General features: G+C 41.6%; 1 protein-coding gene across 1 annotated transcript; it reads right to left on the minus strand.

Annotated features, from left to right (window-relative positions):
* Positions 1-18,182: 18,182 nt before the first annotated feature.
* On the minus strand, positions 18,183-21,557 carry LOC311037999 (uncharacterized protein; the record flags this gene model as incomplete). The annotated part of the gene is made up of 6 exons (XM_084047295.1): positions 18,183-18,312; positions 18,545-18,657; positions 18,930-19,066; positions 19,174-19,470; positions 20,718-20,819; positions 21,320-21,557. The coding sequence occupies 6 exons, from the start codon at positions 21,555-21,557 to the stop codon at positions 18,183-18,185; spliced, it is 1,017 nt and encodes a 338-aa protein (XP_083903421.1).
* Between the last annotated feature and the right edge of the window lie 5,095 nt (positions 21,558-26,652).

A 26,652-nucleotide genomic window follows, 5' to 3' on the forward strand; every position in this document is an offset into this window, starting at 1 on the left:
TGTAGTTCAGTGTCAAACTGCATGTGTCACAACTTGTTGGAAAACTTAAAGTCACAAAGGAGGAAGATAAAGATGAATGCTTTGACAGAATAGTGAAGTATTATGTTTCTATCAGTTGTGCAAACTTCCCATTAAGTAAATGCAAGCAGCTGGCCTTTAAATGGGACAATGTTAGCAGATACATGAGCTTATCCTCAGGCACTCTGGTCAGTAATGTGAAGACTGTGTTGTATTGTCACACTTGACAACAGCTACCTCTTTTTCTTCTTCCGTTTTTGTCTCAGCCAGGCCAGATGGCCGAATATACTGTAAGTACATGCTGTTCTTTAATTAAAAATACAGACAATCATCTTTATGTCTCTCTGTCAGGTGTTGAGTTCTGCACCTTTGGGTGCGTGGACTTAAGTGGAATTACACAAACTGTTTCGACTACTTCTCGGACTGGGGCCCCATGACCCACCTCTCTCCCACTCACTTTGCCAGCCTAGGCTGGCTCAGGGTGGAAGACAGGGTTATACAACTAAAAATGGCACTGGTCCTCAAAATTGTAAATGCAGATTTGCCCGAAATGCCCCCGATACCCGCATATATCTGTATAAGTACCTCGAAAAAGTTAGTGACACCCACAGTCACAAAACTAGAGGGAGCGTAAACAACAATCTGGTAACACCCACCCATAAAACAAACATGGGCAAATTCTCCTTCTACAGTATAACACAGCCACCAAGGAATGGAATAGTCTAACCCCATCCCTCAAAAAATGCAGTTCGCTGGGCTCATTCAAACAGCCCTATAAACTCATCTTTCTGGAGGCCTAAAGAGGAGCTAGTACCAGTTTCCCTGTAGACAGACGACCCCCCCCCTCCCCTTTTTTTGTACATACTTTTTATTTTATTTTCTAATGCTTTTTTTGTATATCATTTTTATTTTCTCATGCCTTTTTTTGTACATAATGGTATATGTTTTTTCCTCTATATGCTTATGTTGATTTTGAACTGTTTGGTTGCTACTATATATGTCTATGAAATTAATTCAAGGACCCCAACGGAAACAAGACCGCAAGGACTTTTTTGCCCGGACCTTTTAGACAAAAGTATTATAAATGTAACTGTGTTGTTTTACATTCTTTTGCCTAATAACAATTTCAATCAATCAATCAAAACACACATACTGTACACATCACAACATGCAGCACAACACTATCTGAACATATGAAGGGACCGCAAAGTGTCTGTCTGTCTGTCTGTCTGTCTGTCTGTCTGTCTGTCTGTCTGTCTGTCTGTCTGTGTGTGTGTGTGTGTGTGTGTGTGTGTGTGTGTGTGTGTGTGTGTGTGTGTGTGTGTGTGTGTGTGTGTGTGTGTGTGTGTGTGTGTGTGTGTGTGTGTGTGTGTGTGTGTGTGTGTGTGTGTGTGTGTGTGTGTGTGTGTGTGTGTGTGTGTGGCGTGCGTGGGTGGAGGGGGATATTTTGGAAGGACAGTGTAGAGACAGGAAAGGCAGGAAAGGGGAGGGAGAATGGCGCTCCCAGAACTGAAGTATAGGCTGGGCCTGGCCAGGAGTGGATGGAGTGCCCCAGCTGCTTGCATTTACATAATGGGAAGTTCGTATGACTGGTAGAAAAATAATACTTCACTATTCTTTCAAAGCATTCATCTTCCACTTTAATTAATTACTTAAATATATTTTTGCCTTCAATTTCCTCAAAATATGAAGTCAGGTGTCTTTGAGATTAACAGTGCAGTGGTGTAAAGTAACTAAGTACATTTACTCAAGTACTGTACTTAAGTACAATTTTTTATACTTTGCACGCACGCACACACACACACACACACACACACACACACACACACACACACACACACACACACACACACACACACACACACACACACACTGACAGACATAGGAGCGCTGAGAATAACAGCATCACCCACTTCTCATCGTATATTTTAGTGCATACAACAATATTCCAAATCTTAACAAACGAGACAGCACCCCATGGCATAGCAGCAGATAACATAGGGACAATCAATGGAAAAACTCTTTAAATTATGACCTTTGATGTCTTCAATCACGTACTAATCCATAATTGGAGGGGAACTTGAGGGGCGGACGTTGTTGTGGAGTTTCCCCCGGCAAGGTGAACCCCTTGTCAGGCTCCAACTCCACCGAGGGTTCCACAGTGATGTCAGCAATACACATTCTGTATTTGCGTTAATATCAGGCACCTGCTGCTGCTCATCCAATCTCGTTTTTGTTTTTCAAAAACTTTGCAATAGACGTTTGTTTTTTTGGCATTGTGAGGTTAACATGTAGGCTACTCTCAGAGAGGCTTCTCGTTTGTGTTAATCTTAAACAAAGACGCACGTTTCCGGGGCGAAGAAAACCACATTTGACGCATTCTAGAAACACCACATCACAATTTAGCACAATTAATTTGTATTGGTTGAGTAGATAATAGACAGGTTATTGTCTCCAATCAGTAAGAAATTGACACCCAATGCCCAATTCAGCAGTTTAACAATGTGAAATTGAATGCAGAGATTGCGGTCCACAATATGATACTGTGTGTTATTTTAGTTGTTGCAATGAACCTAATGTTATCAAAATAGCTTAATATGATATTAAAACAATTTAAAAAAAATGTGGGTGGGTACAGGCCAGAGAGAGAGAGAGAGAGAGAGAGAGAGAGAGAGAGAGAGAGAGAGAGAGAGAGAGAGAGAGAGAGAGAGAGAGAGAGAGAGAGAGAGAGAGAGAGAGAGAGAGAGAGAGAGAGCACTAAGTTCAAGCCTGTCTGATTAACACAACATACATTTAGAAACCTGATGACTACATGACCAGCAAACCTATGACTTGCATGCATGTGTAACACAGTTAAGAGAGAGAGAGAGAGAGAGAGAGAGAGAGAGAGAGAGAGAGAGAGAGAGAGAGAGAGAGTGAGAGAGAGAGAGAGAGAGATAGCAGTTTGTGTGATTTAATTACTGTATCAGGTTGATCTTGGGTAGCGAGGTGGTTCCAGTGGTCAGGTGCCAATGCCAAAGTGTGTGTGTGTGTGTGTGTGTGTGTGTGTGTGTGTGTGTGTGTGTGTGTGTGTGTGTGTGTGTGTGTGTGTGTGTGTGTGTGTGTGTGTGTGTGTGTGTGTGTGTGTGTGTGTGTGTGTGTGTGTGTGTATGTGTGTGCTTGCTGTCAACTCCTACACCGATCAGCATCATACTTCTCGTGTGCACTTCCAGCAAGCCTTTTCTTTTGGGAATTAATAACCTCAGACCCACCATCCCTCCAGGCTGTGGGATAGGTGTCCATGAGGCGATGGTGGGGGACTAAAGACCAGTCCAGACCAATGCAATGCAACAAAATGAAACAGTTGCAGGGACGGTTGCAGCAGTTTTAAATGATCCATTTGTAATGACTTGATGATCATAGATAGTGTTTATATTTCTGACCTTAGGTTTAGCAGAATGGAGCAGGTACAGTGTGCCAGACACAGGAGCTCTGGTGACATTCTAGCAATTCAGCACAGTGGTGTTGGTAATCTCTACATTCATTTTGTGGAGACTTGGAGAGACAGAGCGGGCTGCATGTCTCCATAAGTCAGAGTTTTAACCACATGAACCCTAGCGTCCCTATTCGGGGTGACCATTCACCGAAAATAGTGGATCTACAAGCGCAATATTTTTTTTGAGGATATTTGGTGTAGAGGGAAAAAAAAGGTTTCTGATTAACACTGTGTTTACAAAATCTAAACACTGTCAAACTAAAATACCAGTTGTGTAGAAAAATATAATAAACCTCTATGTTGAAAAACCCTGCAGTGTTTAATGTGCCCTGTTTGGTGGAATCGTCACGTTTCAGAGAGTCCACCTTGGTAAACTCACGCTGTATAAACACATAATGGGATACTCATATTATGATTCATATATTTAATTGTTGACTAGAAAGGCTACCAGAGCCTTGCAAATAGAGTTGAATAGACATTTACAATGTACATTTATTGGCCAATAATGTACCAAGTACTATCATTACAGTATGTACAACTAGTCATTTCCTCCACTGGGGATGTAATTACTGTGCAATTCTGTACAGCTTCCTTTTCAGAACTTCTCATTTTATGTAATGTCCTTATAATTATGTTAAAAATGCAACTGATATAGTTGTTTAGATATGGACTAGTATGTAAATATCTGAAGTTGTTCCTTATCTGTTGCCCTACATTTAAGGAGGTCCAAATCCAGTGGCATTTTGTATTCATTTGCATATACTGTGCATTTGATGCGAAAGTGTATTCTTTATCAGAGAGGTGAAGCAGCTATATCAACTCCCTAGTGTCACAAAAACAGACAATTGATTTAACAAATATGTTGAAATATAGAATATAGGCCATTTGCAGTGCAGTCAGTAATTAGATCCGAGAGTAGATATACCGTTTTATTAATGTACGTTACAAAGTTCAGTTTGATTAAAACATTAACTGTTTTATTATGATTTGTACCAAACCCAGTTTCAGCGGAATACGCAACATTGGTGATATTCATATATTAGAGAGGATTTACTGCAAATGTCAGCACAGTGTGATTTTGGTACTGTAGATCACGAGAATGACAGCAACTCACTAAAGTACTCTGCAACAACTGTTGAAATGAAGCAGCACTTTTCCCCCTTCTTTTCTTTTATTAAGAATAATTTAATGATGGCACTGGGGTAAAGTACATACAGTATGAACACAATTGACCACTGTTTTGTGGAGGGAAGCCGGGCACGGAGGTTGAAAGAAAGAAAGAAAGAAAGAAAGAAAGAAACCCCTTTGGAGCAGAGGTCGGCAACCTTTTGGACATGAGCCATGTTTTTATTTTCTTGTTATTCAGTGTGCCATATCAACATTAAGTATACTTATGACACAGACTTGACACCACATCAACATAAAAGAGCAGATTTGTATTGTCCATATTATGCATATGCTGTAATAACTTGTAATGATCATTAGACTCAGCAATAACCCCACATCTCTCTCTAGACTAGGTCAGTTTTCCAAAAATCTTAACCCTGAAGGCAAATCGTGTTAATTTATGGCACACATGTTTTCTAGGGGTATTAAGGTGTGCTGAATCTGCTGTGTGCCAAGCCCAAAAATGGCCACTAAGCCCTCAAAATGGACCATTTAAAGATGGCGGCCACCACTATGCTGAAACATAATAAAACGCTATATGTTTGATTAAACAAGGTAGAAAATAGACTGAAATGTCCTTTTTTATGTTTACATATATAGGGAATACAATGCAATATTCTGATTTAAGATAAATTGTGAAGGAACCACTTTTATATAATTTATATTGTGAAAATTGGCCTCTTTGGTAATGAATAATGTTTTTTTGGGGGGGGGGGTGTGGTAATGAATAATTGCTTTAAGATGTATAATTGCCTTAATTTGTGTTTCTGACTTGTATTTGCTCAGTGTTCTGGCAGGTTTCTTGCAATTGTACACTTCAATGCACTCCATGCGTACTTTCCTGCAGCGTTGGCTCAGACATCCCTTTGTGCAACTGCATGACGTGATCTCCCTGCATGCTTTTGGCATAGGTGCAGGGAAAGCAGCCGTGGCACCAACTGACCATTCAGGTGCATCCATCCCATTTCGGTCACTGGAGGAAGACCAGGATGTGGCAAGTGAGCTTGGTTCCAGACAAGAGCTTGATAGTGGGAACTCATGATGTGAAACTGCTGCATCTGAGATTGGTGGCAGAGTCTCTTGTGCACGACCTATACAAAACAACTTGACTCTTGCTTCATTGCATGTATCAACTTCAGGCACACCGTATATCTTACAGATGAATTTCTCTGTTGACCTCGCTATGTCTACTGTGAGAGGGCCTTTTCCAAGCCCAATGAGACCTGTGTGATGTTGCTGGAACACCTGCCAGGCTGTTTTCTTACTGTGGCCACTGAACTATGACATGCTGTCACAGCCAGTGACAGCATGGAAGGCAAGTAGTGTGTCAACTTGATCAGCAGAAAGCAACATGCAAAGTTCATGTACTGGAAGATACTTCGGCGCCTTTGATGTCCCAGCTTTCATGTAGAGACGCTTACATTGCATTCTGACATAGTGTGCCAGAAGTAGAAGAAGCACATCTGTATCACGTGCTGACACAACTAGTGTTTCCATTTGAGCATGGATGCAATGCAAAATCAGTTGTGTGTCAGCTTCCTCATGGTCAGCACTTAGAGAAGAGACTTCAAGATCTGGATCCGATGACAAATCCTTTGGCAAACCCCCCTGATACAACTTAGATTATTAGGGTTGTGTTTAATCAGATGGTTTGAAAGCAATTGAGCAAGGTCTGCTTTATTTTCCTCAAGTGCCATGAAGCTAGACCAGTCTGGTGGAAGAGGAACTGACTTGTTCTCTATTTTACAACGTATTGGTCGGTGGCGCTGCTTGCGTTTATCCTTGTGCCTGCTTTAATCGTTTCCTCTTGATACCTGTCAAAGACTACATCAATTCTCTGGCAGTTTTCTCCCATTCTAAACACAGCTCCAGCAAACATGTTGGCATATTCACCAAATGTTCCAGGTTGCTTTCCTAGTGCCATCACGAGTGCTTGGCCATCAATGAGCAGTCAGCTGGAATCATCAAGTGTAACTTTTGCAGGGGATGGACTTGTTCTGTCAGTATGTTTACTAGCACAGATTTGTTTGTGGAATGTAGACTACCATTAGTTGTGGCCAAAGGTAGTGGGATGGTCATGAGTTCATGCGTAAGGATGTTTTCAAGGTTTACCTGGCGCCCTGCTCTGTAAGCAGTAATGAGCCTTTGTAGAATGCTCCTATCCACTTTGATCTGGGAAGGTTTCTCTAAAGAAGTGAACAGGGCAGCCGCTGGTCTGCCAGCCCCGTGCCCCAACAACCTGAACGATGCCTACGAGTCATACCGTAAGATGCTTCTGAATGCTGCCAAGAAGAACATCCCCCCCGGCATCTGCAAAGCCTATGTCCCCTGCTGGGACGACGAATGTGAACATCTACTTCGCGGCCACGCAGAAGCTCAAAACATCGAGGACAGGGACAAAGCAGCAGATGAGCTCTTCAGCAGGCTGGACGAGAATCGCAGGCAAAGATGGACTGAGACTGTGGAGTCAATCGACTTCACACACTCCAGCCGCCGGGCGTGGCAGACCCTGAACAAGCTGACTGGAAGGTCAACAACCCCAGCACAATGTCCCATCACAGCAAACTCCATTACGTCGCTTCTGCTGAGTAATGGCCGGTTCCCTAATGCAGATAAGGACTTCACCAGAAAAACATCAGCAAGAGTCCATGAGCTGCTCAGGAACCCAGGATGCGACTTAAACCCATCCACCGACTTCACGGCTCAGGAAATCGAGCAGGCCATCCAATGCATGAAGACCGGTAAGGCACCAGGCATAGATGGTATCCATGCGGAATATATTAAACATCAAGGCAAGAAGGCAAACTACTGGCTTTGCTCCTTCCTCTCCGCATGTCTTCACCACTCAAAGCTGCCGAAGATCTGGCGTCGTGCTAAGGTGATCGCCCTGCTGAAGCCTAACAAGCCGAGCGATGACCCCAAGGGATACCGGCCCATCTCACTGTTGAGCATCCCATTCAAGCTCCTGGAACGCCTCATTCTGGCCCGCATCACCCCAGTGATCGACCCCCAGCTACCCAAAGAACAAGCAAGGTTCCGAAGTGGCAGGTCAACAACAGACCAGGTAACCCTCCTGTGCCAAGACATAGAGGACAGCTTCCAGGCAGGAGAGAAGGCCGGTGCCGTCTTTCCGTCTTTTCCTCACAGCTGCCTACGACACGGTCTGGCTACGTGGGCTACACATGAAGCTTCTGGAAACCATCCCAGATAAGCACATGGTGAGCTTTATAATGGAGACGCTGAGCAACCGCAGCTTCCGGCTACTGACCAGCAACGGCCAGAGCAGCAGGGTGAGAAAGCTCAAGAACGGTGTCCCACAGGGTTCGGTGCTGGCACCCACGCTGTTTAACATCTACATCCATGACCTACCCCCAACAACATCAAGGAAGTATGGTTATGCAGATGACCTGGCCATCCTAACCAGCAAACCATCCTGGCAGGCAGTGGAGGAGGGCCTCTCGGAGGACATGAGCATCCTGTCCTCGTACCTGAAGGACTGGCGCCTCAAGCTCAGTGTGGACAAGACCGTGTCTACAATGTTGCTGGACTGGCTTGCTGCAACGGAGATGAGGATCTGATGACATACGCAAGAAGAAGAAGATCCACTTTGATAGTGTTTTGCTTTCCCTTGGAAAGTTGCACAACTTCATATAAAGAGGCAAATGTCTTGGCCTTATTCTTTCGAATAGGTGGTTTCAGAGCCAGGTGCTGGTCACTATCTGGAGGCTCACACAGACGTTTCTCGACAAAGACTTTCATTTGTACTTGTCCAAGTTCTTCTGCATTAAGCAGAGATTCCTGAATCTCAGATGTGACTACAGTACATCCTTGTTGATCATGTTTTTCAATGTGTCGCCACCATCTTGAAACACACCATGCTGTTTCAATGACACAACTATTCTGCCTTCATCAGAGTCGTCTTTTTCTTTTTTTGTGCACTCATTGTGTGTGTACTCATCATCTTCATTGCCTGATGTCATTCCTAGCAAAGCTGCTGTCTGATAAACTATGTGTGTCCTCAGATTATATGACAATGTCCATCTACTCAGTGCAGACCCTATTCTGGTAATACCTACTAAGCCTCCACTCTTCTTTCCTGTAGCATTTAGCCATTCTCTACTTTGGTCCGCTGAGCAAGGTGTTTGTGGCTGATATTTGAGTTAGGCCATCACTTTATACCACAGGCTTGCAATATGCTCTTTCAGCAGTTTCTTCACAAGTATTATGAACTTGGTTACCTTTATATATTTTCACTCTCTGATTTAAATGCATATTTTATGAACAACCTTCATTGTAACATAAATACTGTCAAACATAAATTATCAATATTACATCAGGAGCAATGGAGGGTGGACATTTGGAAAAAAGCAAAGTTAAGAAATTATGTTCAATATAAAGAGAATTATATCACTGAACCTTATGTTGCATTCAATCTAAAGAGAGGACAGAGGTCTCTCTGTGCCCAGTTAAGATCTGGTGCATTGCCTCTGGCAATTGAGGTGGGTAGATATACTGGCATTCCTGAGGAGCAGCGATTGTGTGTTCTGTGTGACCTGGGAGTTGTGGAGGATGAGGTTCATTTTGTTTTTCACTGTCCACTGTACAATGATGTACGAAATTCTTTATTTGAAAAAATGCAGGATAAGAATCCAGATTTGTTTTGGATGTATGAATGTTATATGTTAAGTTGGCTGTTCAATAAGGAAGTTTTTGTTTTAGGAAAATTCATAGAGAAAGCATGGCAGTTGAGATGGAGGACGATGTACCCGTAACTTGGACAATCAAAATGTTTATGTATTCTGTCTGTGGTGTATCTTGGTGTATATGTACATTGTGTGAGTGTCTTATAAGCCCGTGCGGGCTGGGCATCATGTGGTGCAGGACACTATAATAAAAATCTATCTATCTATCTATATAATGACACATTTATGTACATCATTATTGGGAACATTTATTGGTGAATAATATTCACCAATAAATGACAATTTTCACAATATATGAGTTTTAAGTAGTTTCCTCACACTTGATTTCAAACCAAAATATTTAATTGGATTCCTCATAAATGAAAAACTAAAAAAAAAGAAAATCAATCAAGTTTCTACCTTGTTTAGTCAAAAAGATGCTTTGTAATATATTCCAGCATTGTGGCGGCCGCCATCTTTAAATGGTCCATTTTGAGGGCTTAGCGGCCATTTTTGAGCTTGGCACACAGCAAATTTGGATTCAGCACACCTTAATACCCCTAAAAAACATGTGTGCCATAAATTAACACGATTTGCCTTCAGCACTTTAAATAAGCACATTTTCTGAAATCCTGCCTAGTCTACTCCCAGACTCCCACTCCATCATCTTATTCATCAGTCAGAGTTCAGAGTTGTATACCTGGACACATCATGTTTGATTTACTCCGCCTTTTCTGCTTGATCTCTCTCTCTCACACTTATGCCAGCGTTCCATTGAATACCCTCCTCCGAATACCCTGCTTTGGAGGGTTAACCCATTGAGACCTGAAGCCGATTCTACATGTCTCCTAAATCTCAACAGTTTTCTGAAAAACGTATGTTTCTATATCAGTGGTGCTCAATCTTTTTCATGTCAAGGACCCCCAAAATGATATGTATTTGCCCACGGACCCCCATCAAAATATTGTGTTCCAGGGACCCCCAGAAGTAAAGTTTTGAGTTCAAAATGATCGCTTTAAAAGTATTTATATTTAAAGATTTGCACACATTTTCACGATTTTTCAAAAATAGCAGATCTACAAGCTCGTAGCGCGGCACTCGGTGCCGCGCTATGAGCTTGTATATCTGCTATTTTTGAATAGCCCAAAGTGTAAAATAATGCTTTTTAGCTCAAATCTAAAAATGACACAGTTCCAGGTCTTAAAGGACGACTTCACCACTTTTCAACATATCTTCATATAATAGGTCCTCACTAATGCTCATGATAAAATGGTAAAAAAAAATCCTAATCAGTCTGTGTCTCAGAGGAGGGCTGTAGACAGTTCAGAAACCCGTCTACCAGTGACATCATCGATGGGGAATCCAAGCTAATAGAAACTGCAGGCTTTGTGTTCCTGGAAAGTTACAATGCAATAATAGATCCCATTGTTCTCCCCTTAATAAAAATCAGAATAAAACATTTTTAATCTTTTTGGAAAAAAGAATCCTGCCTAACGATGATGTCACTGGTAGACGGGTTTCTGGACTGTCCACAGCCCTCCTATGAGACACAGACCAAGTAGATTTTTTTAAAATCATTTTATCATGAGCATTAGTGAGGACCTATTATATGAAGATATGTTGAAAAGTGGTGAAGTCGTCCTTTAAGGCAAGCTGCATTATGTAACTTTCCTCTTCTACCCCGGATTTGAACCCGGTTTCCTGTGCAAGTGCTGACATTTTTACCATTGAGCTAATAGAGCCTGCCTGCTTGCTCAGGGGATAAATTGAATCTTGACCAGCAGGTCAAAATTTGAGTCAAATCCTGTGTCTAGGTGAGACATGACCTTTGGCACAATCTAAATGTTTTTATTGTATTTACATACTCTACCATATAGATTGGACACAATTACATTTTAGATACATAGTGCCACTTATAAATGATCACTTTGTAATGCCTTGAAACATAGTCATGGATTCCTTTGTTTGTTTTTAGACTTAAAACATTTTTGTTTTTGTTTTAAGTTGTGCGTAGTTGGGGGGAGGGGGGTCTCCTATACATTGTTTATCTATTTTCTTGACCTTTTTATGCCATGTAGCACTTTAAGATTTGTTTCAAATATAAATTGCATTATGAATAAAACTTATTATTATTATTATTCATAGTGTTTATATTTCTGACTGACCTTTCTCAAGAGACATTTAAGGGTTCTGATTTTCATTGTGTTTAAAAAATTACTGATATGAACAAAACACTGTATAGGGCTGCATAATATAATGAAAATGTATCGTCATTGCAATATACATACTGTATATCGCAGTCTTGTATGTCACAAAAGAGATTATTTAACTTGTTTTCAAGTTTTTAAACAGTCCATATAAAGTGTGATTTTGTTTAGAATTGCACAAAAATGTTTTAAGCGAAGTAGTGAGAAACTGCATTGCTAAGTTGGTGGTATATATTCATTGTCAATAGCAGCTGTAGCCAGACGCAATGTTTTCACTCAAACCATGTTGTTGGAATGGAAATATAATACAATTATTTCTTCTTCTTTCAGTTTGTGCGCACAGTATTCATTGTAGACATTGCAACTGTATTCTTCAGTTTTTGTTTACTGATCTCGAGTCATATCGTCATCTATAGATGTAACTAATCAGTAACGCTATTGCACCTCTTCTCCCACACCGGTGCACAACGAGACCCCCAAAGTCTATCAAACACATAATGGCAGGGAAATACATGGCACTTTGCCTATACATAAATTGGCAATTCGCCCATCCACTACATGCGTCACGCCAGTCCACCTGCCTCAAAATCAAATAAAACAAAACAAAAGCGGAAGATGAAAATGAATGCTTTGAAAGAATAGTGAAGTCATTTATTTCGCCTCCGGTCTTGCAAACTTCCCCTTTGGTAAATGCAAAGGTGATCATTTGTTTATGAAACACTGTAGCTTTATGTATTCACAGACAATGAGTACTAGAGTATCATTTTATTAACAGTAATTAACATCCTCAACATGACTCCTCTCTCTCACACACACACAGTTGTTTAATGTTTGGGGGAAGGATGGTTGTGTGCAGTAACATGTGTGGGTGGGACTCCTGGTCCGTAGCCTGTGTGATAGACCACTGGGACTGGTATTCAGATGAGAGACATGGCATTGGGCCAATCATGTAATCTCTCTCTGCTCTGTGGGCCGGGGCTACTCAAGGATTGGCCAGTTTAGATGACAGACAAACCGATGGGCCAATTGCATGATATCTCCCCTCTGTGGGCTTGTAGTTAGCCAAAAAAAGAATGATGAACAATAAAATATCCATACTTCTGTCACAAATTCCCCACAGCTGGGTTGCGATATCCAGGTATTCATTTAACAGCAGTGCAGGGCTGTAGTGAGCAAGTCTCCACTCCATTCTGGCTTCCAGAAAACAGTGGCAGTATGAAATGTGTCTGTCTGATGTTTTTTGGGGTTGGGAAGCCCTCCCGAAACGAACTGACTTTGGTTGTTCTGGTATTGTACAGCTACCTTTAGCCAGACAATTACATTGCCAGTTGTTATTTAGCTTCTGCTGTGATCCAGATCTCAACCTGGCAGTATATCTAATAATCTATCTACAGTAGTTGACTAATCGGTAATCCTACTGCACCTCTCCTCCCACACCGGTGCACGAGTCCCCAAAACACCAAACACACGCAGGCGGAGAAAATACTGCACTTAACCAACAGAAATTGCCCATTTGCCCGCGTCCACTGCGCGTATCATGCCAATCCACCTGCCTCAAAATAAGGCCCAAGGTATTTCAGTCAACAGTTATCAACACTATTTCTCACTCAAATATGAGATGTAAATATAGTGTTTATAGCAGGGGTCTTCAACAGCAGGTCCGGGACCCCTAGGGGGTCCTCAGAGTTACTACACGGGGGCTGCCAAATCTTTGTATAATGAACCAGTTGAACCCTATAGCATCCCTATTCTAAGGGGAACATTGACCGACAATAATAGTATTTTCAGCAAATAGGTTTGGTGCAGGGGAGAAAAAGAGCAGTATGGGGTTTAAGTGGTTAACTGACTGAAAATACATGAATCCAACACAACGCTACACAATGATAGTGCTGTCAAACAGGTCTATGAAGCTATTATGAAATCTGTGAAAAAGTTGAATCTGCAACACAATCTTATACAATAGTGGGGTTCCCTGCTTCATCTCTCACTCAGCTAAGGGGTCCTTGGCCTAAACAACGTTGAAAGGCCCTGGTTTATAGAATGATACTCAGAGTGTATGACCAGGCCAATGATGACAGCCAATAGGAGAAGACACAGCAGACACTGCAACAGCTACTGTATGTAACAATTCTTCTTTGACACGTCAGAGCCTGGAAAACATTATGACAAACCATGAGGTTACTTCAGAGAGTTTAGTTCCAAAATAAGACATTTAAAATAAGTTACACCTTTGATGCTTTGTGAAAGATGATATCAAAATGATATCACACTATGAAATACACATTTACAGCATGGGCCACGTTGAAATAATTTTTGATGAATTAGGGTTTGGCAACTTCTCCAGACAGCACCTTGTGTGTCATTGACATACACGTCCGCAGACATTCTAGTTGATCTTCAAATTGCACTTGTTGAAAAACTCACAAAAGAGGAAGATGAAAATGAATGCTTTGAGTGAATAGTGAAGTAATTCATGTATACACTGGTTCTGTAAAATGTCCCTTTGGGGAATGCAAAGCAGCAAATGCAAAGCAGCCTGTCATTAACACAGACAGACTGTGAATGATGACTCCTTCATGTTATACTGTAGGTTGTACAACATTATGTCTCATTGTAAACATGGCACGGTATAGTGTTTCACTCTGGAAGGATTTCCATGAATTATAGTAACCCCAGAACTAGTTAAGTTAAGGGTGGGTGGTTGTTTATTTAACTTTTGTTGTTGACACAGATACAGTAAGGTTATACAAGCTCTTTCTGACAGTCCATTCACAAGATGACTGATAATTATATTACAGTGGATTTACAGTAAATGACATGTGAGAGTAAAGTACATATCCACCACCGTAGAATCGAGTTTGAATCCAACACGATGCAAGCAGCCTTCCAAGCGTCTATATGAACACTGGGTGGGGAGGAAGATTGTTGTCACTGCAGGTACTATCTCGTTTTGTTTTCCCTGACATGGCAACGATATGCTTCTGTAGTTTGTGGTCCAAAATATATATATTTTTAAATAGAGCCCTGTTTTAATAACAAAATCTAACTAAACTAGATCATTATTAAAATATATAATCATTATGATAGCCTAATAATAATAATAAAATCAGATGCTCTTGAAAGAAAGAAAGTTTGGTGACATTCTAGCAGTTCAGCACAGTGTGTGGTGTTGGTCATCTCTACAGTACATTCATTCTGTGGACCCTATCCTGAGGTGACTATTCACCAAAAATGGATCTACAAGCTCACTATGTTTGGATATTTGGTGTAGAGGGAAAAAGAAGGGGGCCTAGGCCTAGGCTAGCATAGACCCCAGGCCGGCTGAAGACAGTGTGCATAGGTTTATGATTAACACTGTGTTTACAAAATCACTGATATGAATTAAAACACTGTTATGGAATTACAACTAAATTACCAGTTGTGTAGAAGAACATAATAAACATTTATGTGCTGAAAACCCCTGCAGTGCTTAACCTGAATGTGCCTTGTTTAATGGAAGTTGCGTGTCAGTGCTCTTGGTGTCCTGCTTTTTAATTTAATGTGATTACGACATGACAGTACAGACTCGAGGACGAGTCCCCTTTTTCAAGACCGGGAGAAGTGTGGCGTGTGTGGGGGAGCACACGCTCAGTAACAATGCTGTACAACACAGGTGGAGCAGATGTTACACTCTGCTAAAGTCTCAGCCCTATCTGGCTACAGGAGACCATATAGATACATTCCTACCTCACATGAAGTCAGATAACTCCCCCTGACTAACTGTCTTCACCGCTGGCAAGACTATAACCTGCGAACGGCCCCCTCCCGTCCCCAGAGGGCCGTACCGCAAGACGAAGTGCTCCGTTCCTCTGAGAGAATCCAACTGACTGTTTTATCATGTCAGCGTGTTTTAATGGGGTGGGAAACGCAGCGCTACAGGTAGAACGGGTGGTCATAAGTAGGCTATATAGCTGGAGGGGCTAATATGCTAGATATTTACAATGTACATTTATAAAACAATATTGTACCAAGTACCATCATTACAGTATGTACAACTAGTAACCTCCTCTACAGGTGATGTCATCAATGTGTAATTCTGTACAGCTGCCTTTTCAGAACTTCTCATTTTAAGTCATTTCCATATGATTATATTAAAAAAAGCAAACTGATATAGTTGTCTAGATATGGACTAGTATGTAAATATCTGAAGTTGTTCCTCATCTGTTGCCCTACATTTAAAGAAGCCCAAACCCAGGGACATGTATTATTCATTTTACACATACTGTACATCGCCTGTATCTTCCGTGAGGAAGAAGCCCAACAAATCCACGGTGAGGCCTTTAAGGAGGGCCATTCAAGCAAGCCGCAAGTGGAGCCTGCAGTACCACCACAGCCCAAGAAACATTCAGGTCCTGGACCTGGTGAGACTAGGCTCTGTGGCCATCCACAGAGCCTAGTCCCTGCACATGCCAGAGCCTCTCCTCTCACCCAGTCCCGGCAGAGTATAGTTTCGCGAAGCGGATTGAGTGGCCCTGTCTGACCCTAAGAGGACTGACCATGGGTAGCTACTGGGACGTAAGTTGGGGGGCTTGATCAACCCCGGCTGGGTCACCTGGGCGAGAGTGTATGTTGCGAGACCCGAAACACCGGTCGACCCCAGGCTACAACACTAATGATACGTCCCAGTTGCATCCATGTGATGTTTTTCTTTATTATACATTTGTCGCAAAAGTGTATTTTATATCATAGAGGTGCAACAGTTTATATCAGCTCACAAACAGAACATTGATTTGATTATTTCTATACAATGAAATGTAACAGTAATTTAAAATGCAGTCAGTAATTTGTATTCATGTACTGTTTTATTCGTGTGTGTTACAAAGTTACAATTACAGTTTTAACAAACTGATTTGAACCAAATCCAGTTCCATCACAATTCAACACAGAATGCAAAACACTTTATTGATCTATCTGTCTGTGGTATTAAAATGAAACAGATGGCTAGTATTCATGTATTACCTGTTACATTACATAGAGTCCCCTTTAACTAAATAATGAAAATATGAATTTAAATTATCCTCTTGAAACCCAGCATGCCCATTCAGGGGGGAACATTTGCCAAAAATAGCAGATCTACAAGCTCACATCATGTCGTGAAGAGATTTGGTGCACAGAAAAAGGTGGTCCAAGTAGAATTGTAACTCTGGCCTGTTTTACTAAGGTTAAAGTGGTTAAGTAATGTCTACAGTGCATGTTGGGTAGAATTACAAGTCAGACAAACCAAAGCAAACACATAAACTATTACATGTAAACACACCATCATGTAGCTGTACCAACACACCACATAACTAATACACTGTGGAAACTAGAAAAAGTGCTCCTCGGAGCACAGGTCTCCGCCAGGTCAGGTACGTTATTCTGGCCTCCTGGTGGCGCTATAATAGGCCAATGTGAAAAGGGTAGCATTTATTCTTAGGTCTTTCACAGCAATCAGACACTGCATTCATGATTTGAGGCATTTTGTTCCAAGAATGTCTTTTACTAAATTAGATCTGCTGGTGGCGCTATAACAGGCCAATGTGAATGTGAAAAGGGGGCCATTTCTTCCTCGGCCTAGTGTGAATCTGCATGCAAAATTTCACTGAAATTGCACACTGCGTTCATGTTTTGAGGCATTTTATTCCAAACTGACCAATCCTGAAAACTTTGGAAGCCACTGTAAGCCAAGTAGGATGGAATATGAAATATCGGACAGATCCATCAGAATCACATGACTATGGAGATACTGTGTACCAATTTGCGTGATTTTTGGACACAATCTGAAGGATTAATATCCAAAAATGTATTTTACATAAGTCGGGCCTCCTGGTGGCGCTGTAAAAAGCAAATGTGAAAAATGCAGTGCAGATGTTTCTCCTTGGCCTCTAGGGAGTGTGCGTGCAAAGTTTCACGCAGATCTGTGCAGTTATACTTAAAAATGCAAATCGGCCGGTGATAGCGCCACCATGAGGCTGATTTGAAAAACTTTAAGTGGCATTTCTTCCTCGGCCTAGTGGGAATGTACGTGTGCAATTTTATGGAAATGGCAAGCTGCGTTCATGATTTGAGGCAGTTTGTTCAAAACTAACCAATCCTGCAAACTTTGGAAGCCAACCTTAGCCAATGAGGATGGAATATGGGAAATTTAACAGATCCGGGTTGATCACATGACTATAGAGATACTGTGTACCAATTTGCATGACGTTTAGTTAAAAGCTGTAGGAGTAATGGGAAAAAATGGGTTTCGCAAAAATCTGCCTCCTGGTGGCGCTATAACAGGCCCATGTGAAAAAATTGGGGCAGAGGTTCTGAATTGGCATCGAGGGAGTGTGTGTGCACAGTTTCGGAGCGACCGGGCCAACGGTGCCGGAGATTAGCTGGTAACACACAGACAGGACGGACACACACACACACACACACACACACACACACACACACACACACACACACACACACACACACACACACACACACACACACACACACACACACACACACACACACACACACACACACACACACACACACACACACACACACACGGACGGACGGACGGGGTGGAAAACATACTCTCTCGCCATGCCTTTCGGCCTGGCGGAGACAATGAGGATCTCACTAGATAACAATTTCACACATCCAAGGTCTATTTGCTGAACACGGTCCATCGTTCCATCCTCCTTGATACAACTCAACACAGTCTTCTCCTCCATTAACAAAGTCATTAGGCTCAGTACCGCGCCAGTACCTGTAGGAACATTTCATTCATTACAATACCTTCACAAGAATGTTTTATTTCTTTGAACGTTTAGTTTTTTTTAATCATTACTTCATTATTTAACTGGATAATAAAATAAACAACAGATACAGTATAATTGTCTTTTTTATAGCGTTTATACCATTTAGAAAAAAAATTTGGTGAAATATGTGAATGTATAGTGGATGAAATGAAGAGTAGAAGAATGAAGGAAGGGTCTTACGTTGCGGTGGTCAGTGGCGTTCCATCTACCCACTTCCAGACTCCTTCTGTCTCACTGTCAGTCAATCCCATCCACACACTCTGCTCCCTGACAACGACTCTGACAACCAAGTCCTGGACAGAAAAGCAGCTGGTTACTGAAGTACAATCTGTACAATAAGTAGGTAGGTAGGTACTTTATTCATCCCAGAGGGGAAATAGATGTGTGTCTCTCAACCAAATGGAATAGGTTATTGCACTGATGGACACATACATGCACGCACGCACGCAAGCGCACACACACACACACGCACACGCACACGCACACACACACACACACACACACACACACACACACACACACACACACACACACACACACACACACACACACACACACACTTCACCTGTTTTTCTTTGCTGTTTATGATGATCAGGTCAGATTGTTTGGCTGTACAGTATGCTCTGCTCTCCTCCCAGGTTTTACTCTCAGTAGAGATGTAGAGATAACACACACCATCACCAAATGTGAATTCACGTGATTCTAACAACACAATATAATGTTAGACACTGTTTTTACATGCTCAGATTAATGACAAATGATTAACAACATGATATAAGAATGAAGAAAAACAGTGATGTCTCACTGACCACAGAGAATCTTCTTGATGTCATCTCGTTCAATTAGGTTGGTATGTCTGGTCTTTAACTCATCAAAACTAGTCTGCAACTTGTCTTTCTGTTTGGTCATGTTGTCATGTCTGGTCTGTAACTCTTCAAATCTAGTATTCCACTGGTCTTTCTGTGCAGTCATGTTGTTAAGTCTGGTCTGTAAGTTGTCTTTCTGTTCAGCCATGTTGTTAAGTCTGGTCTGTAACTTGTCTTTCTGTCCAGTCATGTTGTCATGTCTGGACTGCAGGTAGTTTTTCTCTTTAATCGATGCACAATCTGTAAAGAAGGAGAATCAATAAACAGATTATCTTTACATTCAACTTTATTCTGATTGTTATCTTCATTTGACAATGAGACAAAAGGACCTTTTGCTGAAAGACGTCATGTACGGTGGGGAGTGTTATACACTGGTGTTTAGGATGGAGGAACTGTGGCCAAGTGGCGAGGTGGGAGGGATCATATTTAATTATGTTGTACAGACCTCTGCCTAATGACTGCTGTACAGACCTCTTATAGACAAATCCACAGACGCGTTGCCTGTAGGCAGTCATAACTGCGGTGTCCACACCACGACACCACGACACCGCAGGTATGACTGCCTACAGGCAGTGTGTCTGTCTGTAGATTAGTCTATACAGGTCTTCAATGTTTTCATGCCAAGGACCCCCTAGCTGAGAGAGAGGTGAAGCAGGGACCCCCTCTGTATTGTATGAAATTGTGTATCAGATTAAACTTTTTTTGTTTACTTGGTCTGCTCTTTTTTCCCTCTACACCTATACCTCTTTGCCAAAAATAGCTGATCCACAAGCTCACAACGTCTCGCAGCGCGAGGCGTTGTGAGCTTGTAGATCTGCTATTTTTGGCTAAAGTTCTCCTCAGAAAAGAGATGCTAGGGTTCAAGTGGTTAAGGTAAAAAAATACATTATATCACACAAAGATTTGGCGGACCCCCTGTAGTGACTCTGAGGACCCCCTAGGGGTCCCGGACCCCCTGTTGAAGACCCGTGGTCTATACAGTAGGTGGATATAAACTCAGGCTCTGCATGGACAGATAATGGACTATACCTGTCTATGTGACCTGTCCATGAAAAAAATGTTGTCTATAGGGGTGTTAGTTACCCTCTGAATTTGTTTCCAGTTCACTGGAGTATGAAAGGCAAAGTCCATGGACAGTCCACTGGACTCTCCATAATGTGTTCCCTGTTATAAACACTACATAAACACCTAAAGAAACTGTTCAATAACATCTGGTAATGATCGAAACAGAACTTGGCAGTGAGTGAATTTGAAATAATCTATCTATAGCTGACTAATCAGTAAGCTTACTGGAGCTCTCCTCCCACAACTGTGCGCACGCAGGCAGGGGAAAAAAATCACCTAAAGAAATTATCAATCTGCTTCACATTTTACGCCAATCCACCTACCTCAAAGAGGTAAAATCTCAAATATTTAATTCAACAGCCATCAGCAGTATTTGTGAGTCAAAACGTAGACACACATAGTGTTCATAGAAAGATACTCACAGAGTATGACCAGGACAATGATGCCAGCCAATAGGAGAAGACACAGCAGCCCCACACACACTGCAGCAGCTATGTAGCGATTCTGCTTTGACACTTCACCGCCTGAAAAACAAACGGCATCAACATAATAGACACTTCATCACACTTTACTTTATATTAGGTTTTAGAGAGTTTAGTTCCAAAATAAGACATTTGAAATAAGTTTGAAATACATTTTTTGAGTGAAAATGGCAGATCTACAAGCTCACAACTTTTTTTTTTTTTACGAGTGCATTTTTTAAGACGCACCTATTATAATGGATAGTAAACCAAAAAAGTCATAAAGAGAGTTTACCCACGTCTGCAGACACCACTACGCTGTCTAACGCCCATAGCTACGTGAACCCATTAAAACCGGGAAAGGATCCGTGTACATTTTAGATTTCAGTGTTGGCTATTCAAAAATAGCAGATATACAAGCTCACAGCACGTCACATCTGCTATTTTAGATTTTTTGGGGGAAAAATCTGCTGATTTAGAAGGCGTTTGTACAATCGGCCTCTGGTCTTGCGTTAATTAACTAATTATGGAATATTTTTTTCTTTGTTTAGGTTTTATTTTACCTCCATGCTGCTGTTGTGCTGTGTTGTTCTGTACAGCATCCTTCTGTATGCCGGGGTCAGGGTTGGGGTCAGGTTGCTTTGCAGTCACATAGATACTACTATATACTATTCTATCTTCCCACTCTTCTCTGTCTTCTCCCTCTTCTTCTCCCTCTCCTTCTCTCTCTCCTTCTCTCTCTCTTCGGCCATATCTGACCTTCTTGGTCAGATCTGGCTTGGCATACACGTCCTCACTCATTCTAGTTGATCTGCAAACTGCACTCGCTGTACGATTTGTAGGAAAACAAAGGTCACAAAAGCGGAAGATTAAAATGAATGCTTTGAAAAAATAGTGAAGTCATTTATTTCTCCTTTGTTCCTGAAAACTTCCCTTTCGGTAAATGCAAAGGTGCTAATTTGTTTATGAAACACTGTAGCTTTATGTATTCACAGACAATGAGTGCATATCATCGCATTAACCCTTTAAGGCCTGAGGCCGATTCTACAAATGTCTTCTAAATCAGTAGTTTTCAAACCTTTTCGTGCCAAGGACCCCCAAATTGATACGTATTTGGCCGCAGACCCCCCCCCCCCCCCCATCTGAAAATGCTTTGTGCCAGGGAGAAGATTTGTGTTAAAAAATACAAAATGATTCAACATTTTTCAAACACTTTCAAGATTTTTCAAAAATGTTAAAATGTACAAGCTCACAAGTGACTTGCTCTGAGCTTGTATATCTGCTATTTTTTATTGGCCAATGCTAAAATCTAATATGACACTTTCCCGGTTTTAAGTAAATAACATCACTGTCAATGAGGAACATGGCAGGTTCTTCTGGTGGTCCCCCTTGTCCAAGGTCGCTGTTTTCTTCAAGCCCAGATCAGCTGCAGCGTCTCCTCAGCCATGAATTCTATCAAACCACCTGCAGCCACTGTGTTTGGCGGCTGAATTTATTCCACGTTTGGAGACGTTTATTACCTTTTGCAGCAATATCAGTAAAAGTGACCGTTTTATACTCCAGCCACAGTATCAGTGGTCACAAACACTGAGCTTTGACCAGACATGGTATGACCAAGGTGTATGCTGAGTTCTGTTGCATCAATTTGGTCTGTGTGGACCCCAGCACATAGCCTACCTGGTCTGTGTATGTTATGTATACACTATGAATACATTCACAACAGCCATATTGTGAAGACATTCCCAGCTGTTACCAATGATACTAATGAAGGCTCTGTTCCATTCTGGTCAAACAGAGTCAGGGTGCTGATATTGTGCATTGTTGGCTCACTGGAAACACTCTGTTACACCAGTGTGTCTAAAGTTGGGGTCCAGGGACCCTCATGGGCTTCCAAATGGCCCCTTACGGGTGTGTAACTCTGAGAGTGTACAAATGGAACCAAATGTAAACCACTGTGCTACACTAAATGGAACAGAGCCTTCATTAGTATCATTAGTAACACCTGTGAAGGAAGTGATAATATGGCTGCTGTGCATAGAGCCTATTGCCCTTTAGGCCAGTGGTTCTCAACCTGAGGGTCGGGGGTCTGGTCAAACATTGACCAAATTGTCAAATAATATTAGAAAGAGGCAACAATTTAGAAAATGGCCGATCTACAAGCTCACAACGCGGGGCATCTGCTATTTTCACAATAGTTATCTATGGAACAGAGTCAAACTAAAATCGAATGCCCCAACTCCTACATTCCAAGTGCTTATCAGGGTGGGGGGTCCCCGGTTCATATATGATTATTTTTGAGGGGGTCACGGCCTGAAAAGGTTGAGAACCACTGCTTTAAGCTGTAACATTACTATGTTTTTCTTGGTAATGACAACATGCCACACTACCTTTTTTAGTTTTTCCTTTTTCCTTGTTATTATTTGGGGGCATTTGCAGGTCTTATTCAACAGAAACAGTGGAGAGAGACAGGAAGGGCCTTGGGCCAGATTCTAACTCGGGCTGAGCCTTAAAGGAGCATGTCACCCATTTTCAACCATATCTTCATATAATCCTCATTAATGCTCATTAGCACCATTTCCGTCTACTCACTCTGTGTCTCATTGGTGTGCTGTGGACAGTTCAGAAACCTGACTACCAGTGACATCATCGATGGGGATTCCAAGCTACAGTAATATAAACGACAGCCTTTCTCTTCCTGGAAAGGTAGCATGCTGAAATAGAAGCAAATTGTTCTCGCATTAATAAAGGAATAAAGTTTGAAAACTTGTTTGAAACCTGTCTACCAATGATGTCACTGGTAGGCGGGCACAGCGTTTAGCAGACAGAAAGAGTGTCATTTCATAATGAGCATTAGTGAGGACCAGTTGAGGATAAAAAGGTTAAGCGCTACTTTAATGGTATGCACTCTACCAGCTGAGCCAACTTGGGGCGCCCACCACATTACTTTTAGATGTGTTCGATGTCCACGCAATTGTCTCCATACAGCCTGTAACTCTGTAATACACTGTAATGATTAAATAATGACGGTCATTTATTATATCCCTGCCCCCCATCGGCCTGTGCCTTTTCATACACACACACAACCCCAAAACATTGTCATCACATGACCCAGGCAGACAGAAAGATGGTGGGAGGTAGGACACGCCTCCTGGCGGAGATTTGCACTCTACTGAGCGCGCCTGTCAAGTTTACAGTATGTTCTTTAACCCATTAAGACCTGAGGCCGATTCTACAAATGTCTTCTAAATCACAAACAGTTTTCTGAAAAACGTATGACGCACAGTGGTGCTCAAAACTTTTCATGTCAAGGACCCCTAAAGTATTATGTATTTGGCCGCCAACTGCCCATCTCAAAATAGGGACCCCCAGAAGCAAAGATTTTTTAATTAAAAATGTTTGTTTAAAAATATATATTATATTGAAAGATTTGCAAAAATGTTCAAGATTTTTTAAAGAAAATAGCAGATCTACAAGCTCATAGCACGGCACGAAGTGACGCACTATGAGCTTGTACTGTATATCTGCTATTTTTTTTTTTGAAAGATCATGACACACACTCAAATATATAGCTAAAAGCTAAAATGACACAGATGCTTATTGGGTTACTGTACTGCTCCACTGTATGTATGGGGCTTCTTTCTTTTTTTCCTTTATTTATTCAGGGAAGCACATTGAGAGCAAGCCCTCTTTTTCAAGGACGCCCTGATCACAGCATGTAAAACAAAGTACAGGTATAAAACACAATACATATAATGAAAAACAATAACACACATTTGAACTACAATAAAACAAATCACAGTTGCCAATAAATATAGGGTTACATGAAACAGGAGCATAGTCACTGTGTAAAGTGTACTCAAGAAGCACCCAAAATGTCTCTATTGAGATCTGCTAGTTTCAAAAGATTTGTGTACATTTCATACATTTGAAAACTTGTGAAACGGGACATTCTGCATAATGAGTACCTTCTACTTTTGGTACTAAGTACATTTTTATACCAATACCTTTGTACTACTCAAGTAAATTTTCAATTCCGGACTTTTGCTATTTCTACATATTGATGCTTTTAGTAAAACATGTGAGTACTTTTCCCACAACTGCTCAACTCTGGCAAGAAAAACAAGTGATGGTGCAAGAGGCATGTCCTGCACTGGGTTGAGTCCTGTGGCTGTTGACAAGCCAGCCTGCTGTTGTTGTTTAAGACTGGGAGAACTCCATCAAAGGTGGCATGGACACATTATGCACCGGTCAGAAGGGCCTGAATGTCCCCCCACTATTGGGGGGACACTATTGCGATCGACTGGTCTATTTATGTATTTATTTTTCCAGACCGGCGCCTCACCAGCACCTCACCGTTTCCCATTGTGTTGCTGCAATGACCGTTCTGTTGTAATGGCTACGTGCAGTTGCTCTCTCAGATCAACTAGGTGTCATCGTATCAGACAAGCTAATACACAACAAATCGTTGATCTGTGTATGCTGGCTGTGGGTGTGAATGAAGTAAATGCCCGCGGGGCTTGGCTGCTAGAATCAAGTGCTGCTATGATAGACTGACTGCAGGGATCAGATTACTGCAGGCAAAATATGGGGGAACAAAGTTGTTCCTCCAGTTAAAGTGAGAGCCGAGAGTACACGCACAAAGCACATCAAATTATACCTCTGTGGAATCAAAGTGCACCGTGGCATCACGTGATCATGAATCCTTATTAATCGAGGCGAAAACATGCAATTTAAGGTCAATGTCTCTTATTGTAAGCTGCTACAGCATGGAGTAGGCTGTAGCTGACATCTCGCCTACTGTGTTAGAACAGCATTTTAGGTTTGGCAGGTCCATAACATAATGGGTGCCTTCTGGGTGTGTCTTTCTTTTTTCTTTTTTTATGTCGGCTTCACTCAGAACCAATTTCAGGGGTCCATGAGGGTTTGGGTCCACCATTTTGAATGTGAAGAGCTCTATGTGTATAATATCTAATCTAATATGTTCACTATTTATTCTGACTTCCTTACACACAATTCCCTTAAATTAAAGTCTGAAAATGACTTTAACATTTACAATCTGTTCTTTACCCAGAGCTATAGTGCTTATAGTTCGTTAATTAAATTCCGAGGGCTCGTTGTCCATTTGGTTACATTTGTATACTCTTCGGAGCTACACCAAAACTGACAGTGACGTCATCGGCGACCCCCCAGCTAATGTCCCCCGACTTTTTCTCTCATGATGGCGCGCTTGCTTGGACATCAAACGCAAATCCTCCCTACTGTTTCCACACATGCTTGAACATCCATATGTCAACAGCTGACAACTTTCTGTAAACAGCCATGCTCACAGGATGTGTCCAAAACTACCGATGTTTGTTTAAAGTCCCGCCTGGCCGGGCGGCATCATTTGAACTGAAGCAGGGCATCGTGGAAGAGAAGATAAAGGGAGATAGGAGAGGAGTGGAGAGGAGTGGAGTGGAGTGGAGTGGGGAGAGGAGAGGAGAGAAACAGTGGGTCGGGACCCACATTTGGGTCGCAGACCGATTGTCACAAGTAAATATTTCCTTGTGTCCGTTTCCTACATTTTGAAATATATTTCAAAGATCAAAAAAAGTTTAAACAAAATAAGTCACAATTGTTCATCAATTAAAAACAATTAAAAAAAAAATCCATAAAACAAAATCTAATAATTTCCATAAATATATATTTTTTAAAGTTTAAGAAGTAGTGAAAATAGCAGATCCACAAGTTAGTAGATCGGCTACTTTCACTACTTTGGGTCCTGGGCAAACGGAAATTAAATGAAAAACGTCCTTGTTTGTATTTTGAGGCGATGCTGTGGGCGAGTGGCAGACAGTATGCTCTCAGAACATAGTTGACGCTCCAAGCTAAATTGGCCTCAACCCTGCTCCTGTCG

Source organism: Gymnoscopelus microlampas (assembly GCF_963454915.1).
Source record: "Gymnoscopelus microlampas genome assembly, chromosome: 21".
Lineage (NCBI taxonomy): Eukaryota > Metazoa > Chordata > Actinopteri > Myctophiformes > Myctophidae > Gymnoscopelus > Gymnoscopelus microlampas.